At 34.0% G+C, this 24,786-nt stretch overlaps 1 protein-coding gene across 3 annotated transcripts in view; it reads right to left on the bottom strand.

Moving 5' to 3' along the window:
• AKAP9 (A-kinase anchoring protein 9) overlaps window positions 1-24,786 on the bottom strand; it is a gene marked incomplete at both ends in the record, with an annotated part of 191,974 nt that overhangs the window by 74,990 nt on the left and 92,198 nt on the right. For 2 of the 3 annotated variants that reach the window (XM_080702008.1, XM_080702009.1), the window contains 6 exons: window positions 352-514; window positions 11,086-11,318; window positions 17,744-17,949; window positions 21,419-21,522; window positions 22,011-22,151; window positions 23,248-23,460. In XM_080702008.1, the coding sequence (XP_080558134.1) occupies window positions 352-514; window positions 11,086-11,318; window positions 17,744-17,949; window positions 21,419-21,522; window positions 22,011-22,151; window positions 23,248-23,460 (1,060 nt within the window). Of the gene's footprint in view, window positions 1-351; window positions 515-3,441; window positions 3,993-11,085; window positions 11,319-17,743; window positions 17,950-21,418; window positions 21,523-22,010; window positions 22,152-23,247; window positions 23,461-24,786 lie in introns of those variants that run through there. The other variant, XM_080702010.1, reaches the window with a different exon arrangement.

The following is a 24,786-nucleotide window of genomic DNA, read 5'->3' as shown; positions in this document are numbered from 1 at the left end:
TAATGGTTGCCTTAAACAATTTAATAACACCTTTTTACTTCCAGTTTTCTCATCTTTAAATCACAAGAGTTGTATTAGGATGGCAGGTTTGTGGTAATAACTCATCATCATCCATTTTTCTATTTTCTAAAATTTTAAACATTTTCTATAATTCTACAAATTCTTTTGATAAATGTGTGTTTGTAGTTTCAAAAACTGCTTGGAGGAACTCTGAAGACAAACTACAGCTACTTTGCAATGTTTGCTCTAAATTATAGTAGACTCATTGTTTCTAAACCTGAAGGCACATCAAAATCTCTATTTTATGACTGAAATTTCTCTACTCTCACTTGCTAATGGCAAGGTACTTACCCTCAGCCTTACTGAGCTCCACAGCCAGCTGTTCTCTGGCCCTGGACTCTTCATGAAGACGCTCCCGAAGTTCTTCTTGGCACTTAAGGGACTCTGTTGCTTCTTGTTTCTGTCTAAATGACTCACGCATCAATTCTGTCTGTGTAACTTTTGCATGTTCAAGCTTAACAAGGAACCAAAGAACAAATGAGGGAAAGATTAAAGTGCTGAGAATACCAATACCCTTTACCATTAAATCATAAAAATGATCTTAAAATCAAGATTTACTTTTGGGTTATATTCACATAAAGATCTCTAGTGGTTTAAATGCATGTTAACATTAGTAGGTAGGTTAAGTCATAGTAGACAAGTAGGTTAGCTGTGTACCATATACTATAAGAGATACAGTCTAGTTTTCTTTTACAAAATAATATGCTTCTTGCTGGGAATGGTGGTGCATGCTTGTAATCCCAGCATTTGGGAGTCTGAGACAGGAGGATTGCAGTTTGAGGGCAGCCTCAGCTACCATGTAGTGAGGCCCTTTCCAACTCAATGAAACACTGTTTCCAAATAAAGAATAAAAAATAGGCCTGGGGGTATATCTCAGAGGTAGAATGTTCCTGGGTTCCCTCCCCAGGACAGCAAAAGAGAAAAGAATATTCTTTGGAAATAATTTAAACAAATGGATACATATTCTATCATATAAAGAGAATAGAAAGTTAAAGCAGACTTATTTTAATTACTAAAGAATTTTATGTTACTTTGTTCTATGACAAGCTTTCTTTTATATTTAACATTGTTTGATTGTGATTCCTATAGTCACAATCTGTTCTTTTTAGGCACTAACAGTATACGGTTATACATGATGCCATCAACTAAAAATCATACTGGCACAAAAAATGAAATTATATTTATCTCATTTTATTTCTATTTGTGAAAAATCTAAATACTATAAATATTCAGTTTATTTTCAAAACCTTAAAATACAGAGGCACTAAAATTAGACTTTCAAAAAAAAAATAAAAGTAGACTTTCCCTAAAATGTTATCATTGACACATACTGACTACATTTTTAAACATTTTTTAAGATCGCAGTACAGACTCGAGGCCAAAACTTTGAATTAGGAGATTAACTGGATCACTGTTACTGAATCAGCTGTATGAAATTACAGAAAAGCACAGTTTCAGCTTTAGTTATCTGGGCTTTTGAATATCACCACCTGTTTATGTTTTTTGTTTAATCAGCTACATGGAAAAATATTGAGCTTAAATGTTTCTAGTACTTAGTCTAAAAGTTTAAGAAGAAATAATTATATTAACAATTGGCTCACAGTAAGTCTCATAAAAATTTGTAAATTTGCATACTTTTGTAAAGTGCTTAGTGTATCAGAAAGAAAGATAGCATGACTATATTTTTAGCTTAAAATATAGTGGCTTCTAATTTATATTCAGACATCATTACATATTATAAAGTTATGACAATACTGTCTTAATCTAAAAGACTTCTGCCCTGTACATCTGAGTAGTATTAATCATAGCAAGTGATTTAATACTACTAAGGCTTTTTATGGTCACTCTAAAACAATTTTAAAAATATTTAGTGTGGAATTATTTTTGTTTTAACAGAATGTTTTAAATATAATTTACAACTTATCATTTGAAAATAAGTACATTTATGTTGGGTTCATAATAAAAAATTAAGCATGAATTTTAAATGATAAATTATTTCCTAAAATATCTGTGCAAATATACTTTTAAAAGGATAAAACTTCATAAACAGTTTTATTTTTAATTGGTAGGAATATTTTTAAGTGTGAATAACTAATACATATATAAATTACTTTCTACCATAAAAAATGACCTCAAGTATGAATTAATTTTATACAACTATTCTCCTAAATTTAGTCACAATCCACATTGTAATAATATATCAATTGCTTCTACATGTACATATGTAACTTCTTCTGTATATAATAATGGTTACCTGGTAAATATATGAAATATCTGAGTTCAAAGCAAATGAACAAAATCCAAATCAGCCTTAAGTAGATTTGCATATTTATCATAAAACCACAACAATAACTTAGGTTTTACAAAATCAAACAAAAATTTGAATCAAAAACAGTAACTCTAACATGTTTTACTTATGATAGCAGCTGGAATCCATACGTTATTGGCATATGAGAGTTCCTACAAAATTTCATCTAAATACTTTATATCTTAAAAATCTTTCCTACTCAGTGTTATGATTTATTTCTAATATCTCTAATAGTATAAAGAATATAAAAACTTTCAATGCAGTATTTTTCAAAGTATTGAGCAAAATTATCATTACATTTAAAGTATGAGTAAAGGTTTAGTAAATATTTTGTCACTTTAAAAAGGTGTAGAAGAGGTAGCAAAACTACTCTGAAAACCATCTGGCTTGTTAAATATTAGCTCATATATATATATAGTTAAAGTCACCAAAGTCATAAAAAGTTGCTGAATAACTTGTAGTAAATCATTCATAACATATTTAAATATTAAATAAGTACAAATATTTGATATGCAGGTATCTTAATGCTAAACACCCTTAGTAATGTTTATAAAATAATTTCACATTTAAAGCAGGAAAAGGTATTTCTCTACAGAATTAGATGGCATATAAAAAACAGAAAATAAGTTCCTTAGGTGCTAAGATGATTTAGAATCCAAGTTTCCTTTTCCTTGTCTTAGATCTACAGCCAATATGTCGTGATCATAAACATTTCCTAATTGGCTCAGTGACAGCTCATTTAGCTCATGTAGGTATCACAATGCATGTTCTCATGAATATAATCATTCCATTTTTATTTAGGACCGGTGTCAACATACAAAAGCAAGAATCTTAAGGACAAGCAGGATCATTTTAAGCAGCTTTCCTGGCACTGAAGCAATGTAATATTATCTCATTCTGCTTTCTTGAATTAAAAATATATCCAAGGTTCTTAGAACAAATTTAGCCCTTCAATACATGTAACATACTAAACAATAACACGATATGGTTCTATTCCATTTAGCATTATTAAAGATACTTAAAATTTCACTTCTAATTGTATTTATATTTAAGCTAAATATTTTTATACTTACTGAATAAGGAGGAGTAGGTAGTGAAATTTTAGAAATAAGCTTTAATATGTGCCCATTTCTTTTGTGAATGAAATGAAAAATAGAAGTATTAATAATTACTGAGTTATTTTCATCCAAATGTTCACACAGAGGAAAAGGATATGGTAAAGGCACTCGAGATTCAACCTCATAAATGTCTTCATCTTGTTCTTCCAACCAAGAGCCATTGAGTTTGACAGTTGCCAAATAAGTTCTGTAAGAATCCATTCTAAAAGATGAACCTGCCAAGCTTTCTTATTTGCTTTATCAGTTTTCTACTATGTTAAAAAGTTTAGTTTTCAAAATATTTCATACTAGTATGAAAAAAAATTTTAGCACTATCAAATAAAATTAATATAACTAAACAATAAAAGGAATGAGGAAGTCCAGAAAAACTCCTACAAATTTAGAAAAACTAGATGTCCATCATCTTTATCCTTCCCCCCAAAATCTAAAAAACAAAATAAAAAATAATTTAAAAACTAAAAGCAAACAAACAAAAGAACCTCACTGTTTTAACTAGAATAATAAAATCTTTAAAGAATAATGAAAAATAAATAACTAATTTGCTAAGGAATAAAGCTGCTTTCAGTATCAAACTTCTCAGTGCTAATAAGTAAGCCTTCCAAGCAGAACCTGGCAGGGCAAGTCAGGTTTTAAATCTCCATAGTAGCAGCCTTGGGAAATGTAGTTGCAACATTATTTCCCTTGTTCTTGAAGCTTCACCTATTCAAAAGAAAAAGCTCTCCCGAACTGAGCTATTCAATAGCCTGGCAAGCTGGGCTAAAAGGATTCTAGTCAGTGTCCCCTGAGGAAAAGGTCAGAACAGAGGGTGTGGTTTAATGTCTTTACCTACAAGTACACTGACAGGTGGAATGTGAATTAATACGCCCACAAAAAGCCTGCCTAACAGGATCCAAGTTCCACACTATCAGAGAGTTAAAAGACATCTCCCCCCCCCCCCCTGCTGTACTGGGTATGGAACCCTGGAGCTTTCTACCCAATGGCTACACTTCCAGATCTATTTTATATTTTATGTGGACACTAGGGTCTAACTAAGTTCCTGAGAGCCTCACTAAGTATCAGAGGTTGGCTTTAAACCTGCATGGTCTTCCTGTCTCAGTCTCCCAAATACTGGGATTACAAGCATGCACCACTACGCCCGGCTTAAAAGACATATCTTAAGAGTACTGGAGACACTTATAATGTTTCTAAAATAATCTGCTGTTTTTCCATCCCATTAAAACATTGGTTTAACTTAAAAACATAAAAAGTATGTTTCAGTATATGTTATTAATTGGTTCCTCAAGTATATAAAAAAGTCCTAATTATTCTGGACAACTAAATTAGAACTTCCTTGTGATATTTACTTAGAAATAATAGATTTAAGCAGCCACTGAGACTACATATAGTTATAACCTACTTTCACATTGGCTTGTTTACAGAGTGCATATTAAGAAAAATTATTTATTTATTTATTTATTTATTTATTTATTTATTTATTTATTTATTTATTTTGGTGCTACCAGGGTTCCTGGAAACCCTTCTACCTCTGGGCTACACTCCCAGACCTATTTTTTATATTTTTATTTGGAAACAGGGTCTCCTAAGCCAGCGAGGCTGGCTACGAACCTGTGTGATCCTCCTGTCTCCGCCTCCCAAGCGTGGGGATTACAAGTATGCGCCACCACACCCGGCAGGAAAATTTATTTTTAAACCTGTATAGTACATAATAGTTGATAATTATACCGCTTTAAAGTAGCCTATGAACCCTGACTGAAATTTATGATATGTAAATGTATCATAGTGAGCCTCAAGTAGTGCCAGAAATCTTAGCAATAGTGAATAAACCTGCCACTCAACTTTTAAAGATAAATAACTTTTAAATATTCGAAGAGCCTTAATAGTGAAAGCTGTTTTAAATAAAGGAAAAGGCTTTCATTCTGGTGCCTCCCCAATACCAGTTCAGTAACTAAATATCTTACATCCACAAAGCCTTTATCTAAATGGAAAAACCTATGCTAAAGAAAGCTACAGGTAATATTAACCAAAACTGCTTTTATAGTCATTTTCACTACTTAAAGCTGTTTCTAGAAGCAGCATTCAAATCCTTCACAGTAAACTAATAGAGCAGAGAAAATGAGATTTTTTCACAGAAAGCTCAGAATCCCCAGGGAGATGGACTATGTAGCTGGGGAGGGGCACCTGTCTCTTAAAATTCTGGAAACTGTTGTTTATTATAGTTTCATATATATTCCCATTAGCTTGTGAAGATGTCCTAATACCTACAACATGATGGTAGCTTGATCTTATTACTGTTGTAGGAGATTTTTAACAAGGCTTCAAGAGGCCTAAAATGATCAATATTCTAGCTTCTCAGTTTTTATGAACCGGTGGGACCCATGCCAAGCATATCAAATATCTCTTAAAGTATTCTTTCCTTGTTCCCTCTGCAAATTATGGTTTATTTTGATAATCCGGCATCCAATTTCTCTCATTTGAGGTAGAAACAAAACCCTGGCCATAAGAAATACCCCTTCATAAATAGTAGCACTTAGGTCAAGGTAAGAACTAACTACAAAGAGAAAAACTAGGAGAAAAAAAAAGACAAAAAAGTAATTGATTAAGATTATTCAAGGTGGCCATGGTGGCACACCTTTGTAATCCCAGCATTTGGGAGACAGAGACTGAAGGATTGTGGTTTGTGGACAACCTCAGCTATTCACTGAGGCTTTTCACAATTCAGTGAGACCCTGTTACAAAAAAATATAAAATGGGTCTGGGAGAGTAGCTTGGAGGTAGAAGCGTTTTCAGGAACCCCAGTACCACCAAACAAACAAATAAATAGATAAATAAAAAAGAGGAGTAGGGTATAGCTCAGAGGTAGACTAGTGTCCCTGTGTTCAATTCCTAGTACCAAAAGAGAGGGGGAAAAAAAAGACTTTAAGCAGTAAAGATGACTCAACCTAGTGCCATACAGTAATTCTTACAATAACTCAAACTGTATTAAATCCCCTAGTTTAGAAAACATACAAACCCTTCTACACCCCAAAACAGTTAAAACAGAGTGATTTCAATTTTTAGTAGTATACTTTTAACTATCTGAACTATCTCATTAACCCTGCATTTCAGATTATAAGTATTTTATTTTTTTATTTTTTATTTTTTGGTGGTACTGGGGTTCCTGGAAACCCTTCTACCTCCGGGCTACACTCTCTGACTTATTTTCTTATATTTTTATTTGGAAATGGTCTCTTAAGCCAGTGAGGCTGGCTTTGAACCTGCGTGATCATCCTGTCTCCATCTCCCAAGCATGGGGATTACAAGCGTGCACCACCACACCCGGCTCAGGTTATCAGTATTTTAATGTGCATTTATAGGCTATTAATTTATAGCATGTGTTTTCTTAATGAAACAGCTTTATATTAATCTTAGAGTACCAAGCCATTTAACCTTTTCTCCTCATAAATTATTTCCTTAAAACTGTAAAATACCTCTGTTTCTCCATTTTAAATTTTGTTTACTTCTCAAAGGACTCAATAGGAGGACTAATTCCCACACACATTACTTGACACAATAACTGTTAAGCATACTGGGGACAATACTTGATAGTAGAATGTGTTTCAGAACAAAACGACAAAACAAGATCTAAACTTACACTACTTTCATCCTTGGACTCCTCTTTGAGAAAATAGAGAAGCATATAGCTTTGTTTTCATTTCTTGCAAAAGTGAAGATTGGTAAACTCATGAGTGTCCTACAATTAAAATCATTCTATGGGAATAAATTATTCAATCATTAATTTCTTTGAAGGAATTCTTAAAGAAAAGTACTTGGGAAGAAATCAGCAACTTAGTGAAACCCTTAGCAACTTAGCAAGCCTGTTTAAAAAGAAAAGTTGCTGGAGTTTATAGCACAATGGTAGAATGTTTCTGGGTTTACTCCCCAGTAACTAATGCACATATCCAAGAACATGAAAGATCTTTCCATCTTCTAAGGTCTTCTTCCATTTCTTTTTTCAATGTTTTATAATCTTCTTTGTGGAGGTCTTTTACCTTTTTGGTTAGGTTTATTCCTAAGTATTTTATTTTTGTTGAATAGCCTGAATGGAAGTATTTTCATTTAAATGGCCAATAAATGTATGAAAAAATGTTCAACACCATTAGCAATCAGAGTGATGCAAATCAAAACTACTCTGAGATTTCACCTAACTCCAACTAGAATGGCAATCATTCAAAACACAAACAACAACAAATACTGGCGAGGATGTAGAGAAGTGGGAATTCTACTACACTGTGAGTGGGATTGCAAATTATTGCAATGACTTTGGAAAACAATATGGAAGATCCTCAGAAGAATGGGAACGAACCTACCATATGATCCAGCAATACCACTTCCTGGGTTTCTACCCAAAGAATCGAAACCAAACTACCAAACTAATACATGCATATCTATGTTCAGAGCTGCACAATTCACTATTGCCAAACTATGAAACCAGCCAAGATGTCCATCAACAGATGAATGGATTACAAAACCATAGGATATGTACATAACAGAATTTTACTCAGTCATAAAGAAGAATAAATACGTCATTTGTGGGGAAATGTATGGAACTGGAGAACATTATGCTAAGTGAGACTAGCGAGTCACATAAAGTAAGAAATTGGATGCTCTTCCTAATATTTGGAAGCTAGGGAGAAAAAGGGTGATAGGAGGAACTGTAGATGAAGAAGGAGAAACCATAGATGAGCAAATAAGGAGGCCTAACTGGGGGTAATGGGAGGAGGAGGGAAGAGGGAGATTCCCTAATGTACATGATACACATATACAAAGATATCAAAGTCAATCACTAAGCCAAACACGAGAAGGAGGGAGTGGGGAGGGACTGGAGTGGGAATTGGTGAAGGGCTAAATTAGTGATGTGTACATGTATGCCTCTACCATTTTGTACTCCATTAAGATATATGATTATAATGCACCAATAAAAATATTTTAAAAAGGATAGTCTAGTATAGTAGAGGATTTAGACTATTTCCAAACCAAACAGAAAAAAAAATAGGGAAAATTTAGTCTATTTGAAGAGTATTCAGAGAATAAATATTTTACTAGAAAAAAACATATTATTTTGTGGTACTGGAAATTGAACCCAGGGGCATTCTGCTTCTGAGATATACTACCCACAACCTTATTTATTTTGAAACAGGGTCTCAATAAGTTGCAGAGGGCCTAAGTTGCTGAGGCTGGCTGTGAATCTACAATCCTCCTGCTTCAGTCTTCCAAGTACTAAATTAAATGTGTGTGTCATCATATCCAGCTAATTATGTTTTTTGTTTTCAGTACTGAGAATAGACGTCAGGGGCATTTTACCTCTGAGCTACATCCCCAGCCCTATTTTTTATTCTTTATCTTTGAAAAAGGGTCTCAGTAAGTCACCGAGGGCCTGAGTAGCTGAGGCTGGCCATGAACATGCAATCCTCTTGTCTCAGCCTCCCAAGTACTGAGATTACAAGTGTATGCCATCATGGCCAGCTAAATATGTTACTTTGATACTGTCTTCCTCATTGAATCCCAATAGGAAGTTATTGGTAGGGGAGAGGTAGAGTATATTTTTAACAAGCTAACCAAATAGCATGTAGTTAACACATTATTTTGGCACTAATTCAAGAAATGGCCTATAGTCAATAATTTAACCTTATGTTTACTTTAAGGTTTTATATTTTATATTAATATTATATTAATAAAAATAAAATGCAATATATATAACAATATTTGTCAAGTTTCTAATTCAATAGTCAGTGCTACTGGGAAAACATGCTATACTGAATAATTTCAAGCAGCATCAAGAAAAGTCAGACATTAGAAATAATAAGAAATCACAGACACCTTTTCAATTTCTCAACTTCTGTTACAAATATACTTGGGTCTAGGATACTCTGAATAAAGATATCAATGAAAATGTTAATATCTCCCTGTAGCTGATAATGAAATGCTTATCTGATTAACACAACAGGTATCAGACAACAGTTGTTTTAAGCTAAACATTTTTAAAATAAGTAAATTTCTTCATTTTAAAGTAGTAAATAATTTTTTGTGTGTGGTACTGGGGATTGGACCTGGGGCATTCTACCTCCAAGCTATACCCTCAGCCCTATTTTTTATTCTTTATTTGGAAACAGGGTTTCACTAAGTCTCAGAGGGCCTCACTAAGGAGCTGAAGCTGACCAAGAACCTGCAGTCCTCCTGTCTCAGCCTCCCAAGTACTGGGATTACAAGCATGTGCCACCACACCCAACTAGTAAATAATTATTAAAAAAAATTCTGCATATAGCAATCTAAGAAACAATGATCACACAAGATATAAACACATTTATAGAGAGAATTGAAATTAATTTTTTTTTTTTTTTTGGTGGTACTAGGGTTCCTGGAAGTCCTTCTACCTCCGGGGTAAACTCCCAGACCTATTTTATATATTTTTTAAATTTGGAAACAGGGTCTCTTAAGCCAGCGAGGCTGGCTCTGAACCAGTGCGATCCTCCTGTCTCTGCCTCCCAAGCGAGAGGATTACAAGTGTGCGCCACCACGCCTGGCTGCAATTAGGTTTTAAGTACCATGGTTGTATCTTTCTTCAGTTTCTATAAAAATAGTACTTTTAGGTAAAAACTATCCCAAGTTAATTTCTTACCATGAGATAGCTTGTAAGGTGGTGTAATCTACTCATATTTATAAAAATGATAAAAAAAAGCACATGAAGAAATTTCAAGTTTGATTTGTAATAGTATAATAGTAGCATATTATGACCTACTAAAGGATATGGTTTTAGAGATTTCTTATAATATTATTTCAAATAAATAACATATTTTAATGGAACATTTCAAACAATAGTAGGTTAAGTTTTTTTTGGGGGGGTACTGAGGATAGAACCCAAGGGCATTCTACCTCTGAGTTACACTCCCAGCCCTATTTTTATTCTTTATTTTTTGAAACAGGGTCTCACTGAGTTGCAAAGGGCCTCACTAAGTATCTGAGCCTGTCCGCAAACCGCGATCCTCTCCTGTCTCAGCCTCCCAAATGCTGGGATTACAGGCATGCGCCACCATGCCCAGCAATATACATACATACATACATACATACATACATACATACATACATATATATGTGGTACTGGGGTTCCTGGAAACCCTTCTACCTCCGGGCTACACTCCCAGACCTATTTTATATTTTATTTGGAAACAGGGTCTCTTAAGCCAGTGTGGCTAGCTTCAAACCTGCGTGATCCTCCTATCTCTGCCTCCCAAGCGTGGGGATTACAAGCGTGCACCACAACGCCCGGCTAAATATATATATTTTATATATAAAAAGTAATGTATAACAGTCTGGACAATCTGGATATTAAACCAACATTGAGTTTTTGAGTTGGAAGAGTCCATGAGCACATTACTTTACCTACCCCAGAGCACCTGAAAACAAGACTACTTACATCAGCACTGGTTGTCACAAACACAACCTATTGTCAAAAGAGAAACCTGACTAAATTGCTGTTGGACAGCAGAAAAAAATATTTACTCATTCCATAGCCTAAAAGAAAGCTTGCTTCAAACACAGTGGACATTAGCAAGATAAGGTTACCTGACTACTGGTTTCACTTATGGCTTCGAGGAGTTTTTCAACTGCTGCTTGAAGGCGAGAACTAATGTTCAGCATAAGTTCTTCATTTTCAGGGTCTATTTCAGTTTCAGCAAAACCACTCCTCACAAGTCCTTGTGAGAGCTCTGTTCCTTCCTCAGTTACTTTTGGCCACATGTTACTGTCATTTCTTGGCATATCACTTCCAGAATAAGAGGGTATAGATCCATCTGTAACTAAAATAACAGTATGTTAAAAGCATAAATTCATAATTATATTTAAAGCCATAAAATCAAGTCTAATTAAAACCTGAAATCACTGAAAAGGTCCTTTACTAATAACACTGCAACAAAACAAGTAAAATATGCAAATATACAATAACATTGAAAGAGGAAGAATGAAAACAATAATGCTATGCTAAAAGGACATTGCAGAAATCTGTATTCGGGTTATTTAGGAAGTTTTCTTTAATACAATTCTGTGAGTGAGTGAGTGAGTGAGTGTGTGTGTGTGTGTGTGTGTGTGTGTGTGTTGGAGATCAAACCCAGTTTCATACATGAAAATGCACGTGTTCTACCACTGAGCAATATTTCCAGCCCGACAAAAACTTAAGACAACTTTCAGTAGCTCTTTACCAAACATGCAGAATGTAGGGTTAGCTAAATGGTGGGGACACACAGGACATACTATCTTGTTTCTTTTCTCAAGAACTTTACAATATAATGAGAAAACACACACCTAAACATAGAAAAGAAAAAAGTCCCTATTATGTTACAGAATGTTCTAGGTACACAGAAGACTGGAATAAATGCTATTTGTCTGGACTTTAAGCACTTCATTTTGAGCATCATTTGATCTCATTATACAGTTAAAGGGACTAATATAATTTTGCAGCTTGCTACTTTTGTAGAAGGCATACTGGAAAGAGACTGGGACTAATGAGTAGTTCTAATTTAATTATGGACACTGCTATCCACACTATCAACTCAATTATCATTTATCACATAAGATATACTGAGTTTATATGGGCAAAAGATAAGCTATCCAAGTGTTTTCTCTAAACTATGGTAAACCACAGGTTGTTCATCTGTGCCATCAGATACATTACTCATTCACAGCTGCAAGCTACAATCCAACAATAAAATTTCCCAGAGGATTTGCTTCTTTTACTAGTTGTCAGTAACTATACAAAGTCTTAAAAAAGTAGAGGACATTTTAATGCTCAAACTACTTAGAATAAACACTCAGTCTGATACCTTTGCCCATAAGAGCTTTTGATTAGAATTCATCTTAGTAAAATAGATGTTCTCTTAATCTCATGCAGAAATGTTATTAGATGCGGCTTCAGATACAAGATCTGATTTCAGCACAATTCAGTACTCACTAAATACCTTTTCTGTATAAATCTCCAGCTGAAGAGTCCAGGAGTACATTCTAGGACATGATTTTAAATATTTGCGATTAACATGAAGGTTTATCTAATTCTAATCTTGAATGTAATAGGTAATGTCTTTTACTTAGTATCTTTATTCTAAAAATTAAACACACAACTACACTGGTATTTATATCATTCCATGCATTCAAAACTTAATGCCTTAATAACAGAAACTAATGCTTTATAAATATTTCAGTTCAAAATGATCTTAGCATTCAAAATGATCTTAGCATTCAAAATGATATACAGAGGAGCTGGGTTTGGTGGTGCATGCTTGTAATCCCAGTATTTGGGAGGCTGAAACGGGAGGATCTGGATTCGAGACCAGTCTCAGCTACTTAGTGAGGCCTTCCCCAACTTAGTGAGACCCTGTTTCAAATAAAGAATAAAATATAGGGCTGGGGGTGTAGCTTAGAGGTAGAATGTTCCTGTGTTCAATCCCCAATACCCCCCCCCACGATATATAGAGTACAATGCAGTCAAGAAGATAAATTATGTTTTTGAAGAAGCTACACAACAAATATTAATACAAGAAATATTAAAAACTTTTAGTTCATGTTTAACCCACTAAGTCCTGAGTTTCCAATTCTGTGAATATTTCAACAAAATAGACATAGATACATTAAAGTAAGTTGGAAATAATAATCTATAGCTTATATCGATTGTATTAGTATTATGATAATAGTAATTTTATATAATTACTATAAAATATTTTCATAACTATAATAGTATTTTTATAAAAATGTTATTCTTATATATTGTGGACTATATTTAAATCTTAATAGATGTTCCACTTTTGAGATGCCGAAACAAAAATACCTAATTTATATAGCATCGTTATATGAGAAACTGAATGCACTCTAGTGATACTGTCTTTCTCATGAGTTCAGAGAACAATGCAAAGGAAAATTAGAGAAGAAGCAAAGATTGATTATAAGGCTTTTTGAATTATCCGGGTGAGAAGCGATAGGAACGTGCAATCAGATGGTGGGCTTGGAGAGAGTTAGGAAAGGACACACGATGTAGAGGACTGAATGTATAAGGCAGAAGTATACTAAGTCACCACTCTGGGTTTCCAGCTCAGCTCGTTCTAAGACGACAGGAGTCATTAAAAGAAATACTAAGAAAATCAGGAGAAAGTACATATAATAGAAAAGAAAATGATTAATCTTAAGTGTTAGTGGGATATGTGTATGCTGTTGGAAGTTTTAGGTTTGCAGACTTTAGAGTCATTTACAAAGGTGAGAGCTGAAATACTGAGAGGAGTTACATCTATTTTAGGAGTGATATTTACTGAGAGAAGAAAAACAAATTTGGGGCCTCTGTATATGCTGTAAGGTAACAAAAGAAGCTGTATAAAAATAAGAGAGATGTTTCAAAAAGGAAATACTTCAATGATATTTGCCTAGAAAGACAATTATGCAAGGACTAAGAAGATGAATGGATTTAACAATTGGAAAGTTAATGTTGTCCTGAGAGAGCAGTGTTGCTACTGTGAAAACAGAAACCAAAGCTGGTGAATGCAGGAATCGGTCTATTCTGTGTGTGCTGAAGGTTACCTTGCAGGCAAAAAGCAAAGCTGAAAACAACTAACAGCATGTTCTGTGGTATAGAGAAGCAACTGATGGTGAGAAAAAGTGAAAGTACTGCGCACACATGGGAGCAAATCTCAAGCATAAAATACAGAAGGACATAGGAAACAAAGCAACTTATAAATGGTCACTGAATGTTAGTTTTTTTTGGAATAGCAACATAGAGATAGGCATTAAAGTACCTAGAAAAATATGAAGATATCAATCAGTTTAATATATCGTATTAATAACATTTTTCAGAGGCAGTGATATAACTAAGTAGTATAGCACTGGACTAACCTGTGCAAGGCCCTAGGTTCAATCCCCAATACTAAAATAATAATTTTTTTGAAAATATAAATAATCTGAAATAATCTCAGTATGTTTCACTGAAGAAACAGATAATTTTGGTTATTTTTATGAAATAAAGGAGAAAGTCTCCTTTATTTATTAAAGGAGTCAGAAAGTATATAGGATTATACTTTCTGCAGTTGGAAGCCCAATAACTTGCCTAAGATCTCTTTGTTTACCAACAGTAAGATTCTAAAACTTGAGCTCTTAAGCTTCCAAGGGCTGCTTCTTCCTCCTTCCTTTCCTTTATCCCTTTCTTTCTCCTTTATTCAATTCACATTTATTTTGTCCTTATCATACCAATAAAATTAATATTGTTAGTTAAAAATGACAATTCATAATATCTAATTTTTTTGGGAAAAACCTGAAGATATCATATATAAGGAGGGTGATTTTCTGCCATGCCAACAGAAATCTCAGAATGGCCAGTTTGGTGAACAGAATCATTTCAGATTGGTGAACCACGGAGATCTATACTATATGCACAGCAAATGATGGTTATTGAAGTATTTTCATCATATACTTTATGGATTACACCATTCATTTCCTAATAGATAAGAGTAAGGTCCTCAGGTCAAGATAGGGTATGCAGTATGATAGTTTTCCCAGCTTCAGTGGCTTGTTGAAGATCTCTAAGTTCCAAATGGAAGACACTGCAGTCTGATCTAACTCTGGTATTGGAGTGATGAAAAAAAAAAAAAAAAAGTACTATCAGGGTGTGGTGCCACACGCTTGTAATCCCCGCGATTGGGTGGCTGAGACAGGATGATCGTGCAGGTTTGAAGCCAGCCTCAGCTACTTAGTGAGGCTCTCAGCAACTTAGTGAGACCTTGTTTCCAAATAAAATATAAATAGATTTGGGAGTATAGCCTGGAGGTAGAAAGCCCCTGGGTTCTACCCCCAGTACCACCACCAAAAAAAAAAAAAAGAAATGTACTAAAGATCTGGGAGACATAAGAGATTTGTACAAAGTAAAAAGAGAGCCAGAAAAAAGGCTTCAGCCTTACTATTCCAGCATTCTTTCTCTACCACCATCACAATGCTGCAAAAGGAAGCTGCAAGGAAGCCATTTTCAGTCTCTGACCTCCAATGAGAAAGATGAACAGTCTACACCTAAACTATCACAAAAACCTAAATTTATTTTTCTTTCAATAGAACTTGGGGAACTAATTTTTATGAACTGATCCAATATACATTCAAGTGATTTGACATTTGGCTCAAATTTTCCTTTAATTTTATAAGCTAGTTGACTCTTAGGAGTAAACAAACATTAGGAAATCATTTTTTTGAGTGTTAACAAGTCCATACATGTTTAAAATCTAAACAAGCTCAGACTTGAAGACTAAAAATAGATCATAAGTATTACAAGAAACCATATACTAAAAACTGAAAGGGAAAAGTCACTATATGGTCAGATTAAAACTTAATTTTTCTGTTAAATGAAATGTAAAGAAATGTTTCAAAGGTTTATTTTTTAGTTTTTACAATACTCCCATTAAAATATAAGATGTTAGAAAAATTCTTACATATAGAGCATGCTGGGTGTGGTGGTGCACGCTTGTAATTCCCGTGTATGGGAGGCTGAGACAGGAGAATCGCACAGGTTTGAAGCCAGCCTCAGCTATTTAGTGAGGCTCTCAGCAACTTACTAAGACCCTGTTTCCAAATAAAATATGAAATAGGTTTGGGAGTATAGCCTGGAGGTAGAAAGCCTCTGGGTTCCACCCCCCCTAGTACCACCCAAAAAATAAATAAATAAAAGAAATTAAACATTTTTTTGTGTGTTACTGGGGACTGAACCAGGGGCATTCTACCTCTGAGCTGTATCCCCAGCAGTATTTTATTCTTTATTTTGAAATAGGGTCTCATTAAGTTGTTAGGCTGGCTATGAAACTGCAATCCAACTGTCTCAGCTTCCCAAATCCTGATATTACAAGTGCGTATTACTACGTCCAGCTGAAATTAAACATTTTAAATCATAATTTCTATCCATTCAATATATTCTTCAAGATGCACAAGGAATATGACAAATGTCCTCCCATGGTGCTAGTGGTCAAACTATATGAAGAAAAATATTGTAATATTGTTATTTCAGAATCCTTCAACAGTTACATAGAAAATTTTAAGGAGCTAGAAGTGGTGGTGCATGCTTATAGTCCCAGCATTTAGAAGTCTGAGCAGGAGGACTTTAAGTTTGCAGCTAATCCTGAGCAACTTAGTAAGGCTCTCAGCAACTTAGTGAAACCCTGTCTCAAAACAAAACAAAACAAAACAAAACAAAACAAAACAACAACAATTGAGTTGGGAGAGGTGGTACATGCTTGTAATCCCAGTACTCGGAAGGTTGAGATAGGAAGACCACCAGGTTGTAGGCTAGCCTTAGCACTTAGTGAGGCCCTCTGCAACTTAGTGAAATCCTGTTTCAAAATAATAAAGAAAAACAAAACAAAACAAAACTCAAAATGGGGTTGGAGGCATAGCCTGGAGGTAGAATGCCCCTAGGCTCAATCCCCAGTACCCTTCCCCCCAAAAAATAAGGATTTAATTGGTTCATGCATTTATAAAATGTTTATAAAATATTAAGTACTGTGAGAAGTTCTGTGACTTTAATTTGCCTTGAGTAGGAATCTCAGTGCCTCCTTCACTGGATTATGAGTTGCTATAAAGGAGACACCACAGAGGAATTGCAAAATAAATATTCTAAAAGCTCAATAAATGCTTATAGAATTAAACTGATAACACTGTGTATAACTGACAAACTATTCCTGGATTTTTTTTTTTTTTTTTGGTGGTACTGGGGATGGAACCCAGGGGCCTTCTACCTCTGGGCTACACTCCCAGACCTATTTTATATTTTATTTGGAAACAGAGTCTCTTAAGCCAACTGAGGCTGGCTTCGAACCTGTGTGATCCTCCTGTCTCAGCCTCCCAAGCGCAGGGATTACAGTAAGCATGCGCCACCATGCCCAGCTTATTGCTGGATCTTTTAAAGTGAATATAGATATCAATACTGGAAGACATGAATAAGGACAGTAGGCTCGTGGATCAAATGTACTTTTAGATCCCTTTTCTCAAAGAAAATGAATAGAAGAACTCCTGAGTATGTCTGGTGACAACTCAAAGATATTCACTTGCAAATATTACACAGTAATGGTGTTTTGAGAAGAGTGGATTTATATATTTTTGTTTGGAGATGCATTGGTTGAAAAATACTTGAAATGTTCTCCTATATTTTCCACACACAGAAAAGTGCCTGAACTCAGCAAGATTTGTTGAAGGTGATTATTTCATATAAAACTAGTACCTCTTGTGTGTTCCTCTTGGACACATGACTTTACAGATGCCTCTGCTTCTGACCTCCAAACCAGGGTGGCAGATGACTGGCCCTTACTAGATCTGTCTAGTATCCCAAGAACATGGCGACCAATTGTTTCTTCAACAGCTGCTGTCGTCTTTACAACTTCTAATAAGATCTTCAGAAGTCTGTTATTAGCTTTCTGGAGTGCATATCTGTACAGATAAATAATCATTTATTAAAATTTCAAATCTTTTCAAAGTAAACAGTTTGCTAATATGTCACAAAAATGTACTACAAAGTATGTGACTGAAAAATGTCAAATGATCATTTCTATTTAAATAGTACTCAATGGCATCTACAATGAAGTGCTTCTTGTTTTTATATTTCAATCATATTGTAAACTGCTCCATTTTCTTCTAAAATTGTTGACCAGTTTAACTATTACATTTTTAATGTGCATTTTATTGACCTGAAAAATCAAATTAAACCTTATGCCCATAATAAAACTTTAAGGAGACATAAAACTTAAGTTTTAAAAAGTATAGTAATAGTCAAGCATATATAAGTTATTAGCTGGTAATACTGTTCATGGTTGAGTGTGTGTGTGTGTGTGTGTGTGTGTGTATGTGTGTAAAACATTTCATTCTTTTATGTGCCTAACAACATATTTAAAAATATGACTTTAAAACCCTACTAGACTGTAATTCCAGCATTCAGGAGGTAGAGACCGGAGGATCATGGTTCACAGACAGCCTCAGCTACTTACTGAGGCCCTGTGTAACTCAGTGAGACCCCATTTCAAAAAATAAAAAGGCTAAAAAATAGGAGTGGATGTGTAGCTCAGAGGTACAATGCCCCTGAGTTTCATCCCCAGTACCGCAAAAAACAAAAAACAAAAACCAAAAACGAAACAAACCCATGAGAGCTGGGTCTGTGGCTCACACTTGTAATCCCAGCATTCTGGAGGCTGAGGCGTGAGGACTGTCGTTCGCGGACAGCCTCAGCTACTTAGGGAAACCCTTTACAACTTGGTGAGGTAATATTTCAAAAATAAAAAGATAAAAAATTAGGGCTGGGAGTGTAGCTTGGAGGTAACCCCCAGTACCACAAAAAATAAAAAAGAAAAAAGAAATAAATCCCTACTAGAAAAAAGTATGGTAGTATCTCTATGACTTAACATTGAAGAACTGAATATTTCAGTTACAAAAAGTAATAGGTAGAGATGTTTCTAAAAAGTTCTACAGTGAAATCTCAGTTGGTCAACACCAGAGGGACTATCCTGAGCTATTTTTAATTACATCTGTTCCAGAGATAAAAATATCTCTAGTTTTACATACCACACTCATTTTAGCCAGGAGAAAAACCTGTTGTCAGCTACATGGGAAGAATACTGTCTCTCTTTTTGAAAAATATAAGTACCACATTTTTAAAATTAGAAAATATTATGACCACTTTAAAAATATTTTGGCACCCAGATAATCACTAATACTTTTTTTGTGTGTGGTACTGGGGATGGATCTCAGGGGCATTCTACCTCTGAGGTAAATTCCCAGCCCTATTTTATTATTTTATTTTGAAACAGTGTTTCTCACTAAGTTGCTGATGTTGGCCACGAACCTTTGATCCTGTCTCAAATACTGGAATTACAAGCATCTACCACCACATCCAGCACTATTAACATTTTATTTTATTTGTGGTACTGGGAGTGGAAGCCAGGGACTTTTATACCTAGAGTTTATATTCCCAGATGTATTTTATACTTTATTTGGAAACAGGGGCTAAGTTGCTGAGAGCCTCACTAAGTAGCTGAGGCTGGCTTCGAACCTGTGTGATCCTCCTGCCTCAGCCTCCCAAGTGCTGGGATTACAAGCATGCGCCACCACGCCTGGTTTAAACATTTTAATGCCTGTATTTCTGAACATTTATACTCCTGTTTCACTCATAAATATACACTTTTTTTTTTTAAAGGGCTCATCCTGGACGGTGTTTTGTAAACTTTCTTTTTAAGCTTAACAGGAACAATTTACCATGTCAAAAAATGTGCTTCCATAAAATGGTGAATTAAAAGACTATCTGATTAACTTTCTGAATAAATAATCCACTCATCTTAATAGCTTAATTCAACAGTTACTACAGTGGCAAACTTTATACTTAAACCTGTAGACAAAATAAGAGGGTTTCATGGTAAAAGTCCTCTGGCTGAAGAGACTTTTATCTCTGACTCTCACACTGTAGGAGATTACCAACAATCAGGTTAAAGGATATCTGTTTCACAGGCACATGACAGACCTATTTTAGGACAAGGTAATAAGTGCAGAAGTTTTCCTTTAGTATTTGTCAAGTGAAAGAGAGTTCTATTTTTGTACCTAGATCAAGTTCCCTGCTTATATAACAAGAGAATATTAAAAATAAAACTTCAAATAATTTAGTTAGCAGGAAGCAAAGGGTTTTATTTATTTTAACTTTTACTGAGTTCAAGCCTCAAATTCCAGAAGCAGGATAATATGAAAATATTTTTTACTTAAGAGAAGTGATTAAATTATCATACTGCTAAAAAGAAATAAAGACGGGCTGGGATGTAGCTCAGTGGCAAAGGCAAGTGCACTGCCCTGGGTTTGATCCCCAGTCCAAAAAAAAAAAAAAGACCCCCTTTAAAAAGAAATAAAGATGAATATTCATTTTATCAGCACTTGATATGAAAATTCCTAAAAATTAAACATTGTATAATTTGTAAAAAATATAAATTAGTGATAAATAATATAAAATAAACAAAGTGTTTATTTTATATTGTCAGGTAACTCTAATTTTCATACACTGTCTTTCTTGTTTCAGTTCCATACTGACTGCGTTCCATACTGATGATCCAATGAGGAAGCCAAAACCTTAGGGGCCAAATTCCTCCACGCAAGCTGAGGAAGGAGGTTAGGAGGACACAAAAGGGTTGACAGTCACAGAAATTGGAAAAGGAGGAAATTAAGTTAGTAGTATTAGTTTTAATTTAAAACTAACAAAATTATTTAATTTGAACAAAATAAAATTTAAACATTGTGCTTAAAGGCCTTAATATTAATGTGTGATAGCTATCCTCATATGGCAAAGTATTATAAATTTTTATATTAACATTTATAAAATCAAATAAAAATTTTAATACTAGGTGCTTGGTTCTCTATAAAGCTGGGATATAGATTAAAATTTCTAATCTGTTATGTAGTAAATCCATGAAAGCAACTAAATGTGGAATATTCACAAGATTTTTTTTCTCAGCATAAACCAGGAAATAGCTTACACTAAATCCATGTCCACATAGTGAAGGAGGAAGAAAAATAAAGCTTATAAGTAGGCAGAAATGTTTTTTCTAAGTATAAAAAATGACATTAAAAAGAACAAAATTAATCAAGAAAGGACAACATACAAATAATACCTAGATTTAAGAGTCGATATGATCAGTAGCCAATCAAAATTATATTACATGCAAAAGATTTGAAAATCTTTCTACTTAATGATAAAAATAATAATTCTTTATATATTACACATATATGGACATGTTTCATACACAGATAATATGATGATTTTAGGACAAAGTATAAATGTACAAGATAACACTAAGGACGAACAAGTTTATTACATTGAGAACAAACATTTTAATTGACTTTGCACTGAAAAAGTACACATTTTGTATACCTTTCACTGGACAGTATATCAGGAGGTACATCTTCAGGTTTTTTGTCCAATTCCTTTTCTTTAAGTGACTGTTCCTCAACTTCCCCTTGGTTTTCATTTCCATTCTGTTTAAGTTTATGCAAAGGCAGAGAGGACAAGACAGAAAGAAAACCTGTCATCCTGGAAAGAGCATGTCATTCTTCTATATCAGTACAAGGCGAAACAGAAACCTCTGTTCACAAAGTAGATACTGCTTGAAATAATATTTAACTATATATTACCAAGAGATCGGCATTATCAAAAAAGATAAAACATTCTAGTACACCAACAAAAAAATTTTAATGGCTTCAAAGTAATACATGCTAACTAGTGCAACAATAAAGTTTGTTAGGTTGCTCCTTGGTGAAGTAACAGTTGTTGCTGTAGCAATGCCTGATTCAAATTACTTAAATAGAATGCAAGGCATTTTGATTCCACCTACCTTACATGCAAGTCATCACAAATACATTATGCTCAATACCTATAAAAATATATTTCACACCAACAACAAAGACAAACAAATCCTACTGCATGGTTGATTCATTGCTCCTAGGTGTGCCAAAGTCCATACTACCTGTGTTTGCGTACTGCTGTTGCGCAGCTCACAACACAGCTTCTCTCTTCCAGCTAAAGACAGCTGCTTTAGTGCTTCCAGCTCCTCTAAAAGCACCCTCTCTCTCTCTGAAACCAGGTTTTCATTATCTATTGAGGATGTCTAAATAAGAAAAAAGGTCATGAGAGAATATTGTGATAGAAGAAAAGAGCAGAAACATTAAGCAGATTTCTTTTAACCCCTTGAGACCAACAGGCCTTGGTTCTACCTATGATTTATATTCTAAGGGGTTAAAAGGCATATACAAAGTTCAATGCAAAATTTAAATTTTTTTTAAAAAGTTACTTAAGCTTTAATACTCAGGAACTTGTTCAGTTCAACTAGTACTTTTATGTCAATTTTGCATTGAAAATTCAGAAGTCTGAATTCACAAAATACAATGAAGAAAAGCAAAATTCATTTTCTCATTTTCCAAATAATTTTATTCTCATATTCCAATTTTCCTAATAATTTATATTAAAAAAGATGTTAAAGTTTTCCATTTCTTATGTATTTTAGTTTTCAAAATTAAATTGAATAAGTTTGTTTTCATATGTACTTTCATAAATATTTCTTGTTTTTCTTCAGTGATTTTTGTGAGTATATTTTACACAGCAACTGACAAGAATCCAGCTCCCAAATACCATGGAATATTTAAATTTAGTCAAGAAAGGAATAAGAATGTTATATAAATGTTATATAAATTTTCATTTCTCAAATCAATAAGAGATGTTTCCCTGGAAAAAAGTTCCAGAAACATATTACTTTAGGAGATTTCCATTCATGATTAAAAAGATGGATTAAAGATAGGTAAAGGTAAACCTTGGAGATGCTAATTGGTGAAGTCAAAGAACTATAAATGAGTATGTGAAAATTGCTAGCACCTGCCATAGTACATCAGCATAAAGTATTTCCAAAACTGCAGAAGTGCTTTTGCTATATAAGATCAATGAAATGACCTTTTTTTTTTTTTCAAATTAACCTTGTAGCCACATTCCTAGTGCCTAAAAGGCAGACAAATGAACTGATGAAAAGACAATGCATGTTACGATGCATGGTGTGCCTAATAAGATCTAAAGCTGTTATGCTGGAGCAGTATGTCCCTGACATTAAATAGTTGTAGTTTATGAAGACATTGGCAAAATAATTGACATTTTTAAATAGGCTGTATGAAGAATGCTATTTTAATTGAGGAGAAAAGGGACTCTCAGTTCCATACCTGGGCTAACTGTCTATTAAGTCTCTCTATCTCCTCTTGTAGCTGTTCTTGGTCTTCTCGCTGTTGCTCCATTTGTCGCATGTGTGCCTGCCTCAACAGTTCTGTTGCCTGTTGATGTTCTTCATACTGTCGAACAAGTTCCTGCCTCATATCTTCCAGCTGTTCTTCATGTCTAGAAGAATCTATGCTTGAGACCAACAACTCATCATGCATCTTTAATAGTAAAAGAAACAAAAAAATTCAACCGTATACATATTATGGAAATGTATCAGTATTCATATTTTAAAAATATGAGCAGTTCTATGAATGCCATAAAGCACCTGACTTATAAAATTTTTATTGTTAAATAAGAGCACACACAACTTTTTATTTATTTATTTATTTTTTTGCAGTACTGGGGATTGAACCCAGGGACATTCTACTACTGAACTACATCCCCAGCCCCATTTTTAAAAAATTCTTTATCTTGAAACAGGGTCTCACTAAGCTGCAGAGGGCCTCATTAAGTAGCTGAGGCTGTCTCTGAACCTGCGATCCTCCTGTCCTCAGCCTCCCAAGTACTGGGATTACAAGCATGCACCACCACGCCTGGCTACAAATAATTTTTAGAAAGGTATTTTCTTTCTTTCTTTCTTTCTTTCTTTCTTTCTTTCTTTCTTTCTTTCTTTCTCTTTCTTTCTTTCTTTCTTTCTTTCTTTCTTTCTTTCTTTCTTTCTTTCTTTCTTTCTTTCTTTCTTTCTTTCTTTCTTTTTTTGTGGGTCTGGAGATGGAACCCAGAGGCAATTGACCTCTGAGCTACAGCCCCTGCCCTATTTTTTATTCTTTATTTTGAAACAGGGTCTCACTAAGTTGCAGAGGGCCTCACTAAGTAGCTGAGGCTGTCTGCGAACCACAATCCTCCCAAATGCTAGGATTACAAGCGTGCGCCACCATACCTGGCTTTAGAAAGGTATTTTCTTAATTGTAACTTTGAACAACATGAAGTTAGTGTATTATCATTATCTACATTATTTTCCAAAAGGAAAGTAGCCACTTACCAGTTAGTTTAGTTAAAACCTAATTTTAAATAAGAAAAATAGATATACTCAAGATTTTTTCTATTTTTAAAGAAGCTATTGACCCCATTATTTCTCTTTACATTTTATGATCGGGAAATAATATAAAGTGAATATTTATATCGCATAGTTAAATTATAAAACACTAAAAATTTTACTTATTTAATTTTTATTTTGCAGTAGACATAATACTATAGAGGTTTTATTAAAATCAATAAATTTTACTTGGAAATAAATATTTATATATCAGTTTCTCATACAAAAAGTCAACTCATTAATGAGTTCTATAAGTATTTCAATCCCTGAAGAGATATTAAGCAAATCATTCTGCCTTTTATAGTTGCCATTAAAGAAGTTTTCATAAACACTTCACAAATTCTGCATTCCATAGAGTTAAATTTTACTTGAATATCCTTATCAACAAGATATAACCTATTTTGAACATTATCAACAAATTTGAATTCAGAGTTATAAAAGAAGTAGA

Source organism: Muscardinus avellanarius (genome assembly GCF_963383645.1).
Source record: "Muscardinus avellanarius genome assembly, chromosome: 9".
In the NCBI taxonomy this organism is placed as follows: Eukaryota; Metazoa; Chordata; class Mammalia; order Rodentia; family Gliridae; genus Muscardinus; species Muscardinus avellanarius.
Note: the sequence above shows the minus strand (reverse complement) of the source record. Positions and strands in the feature narration are given on the sequence as shown.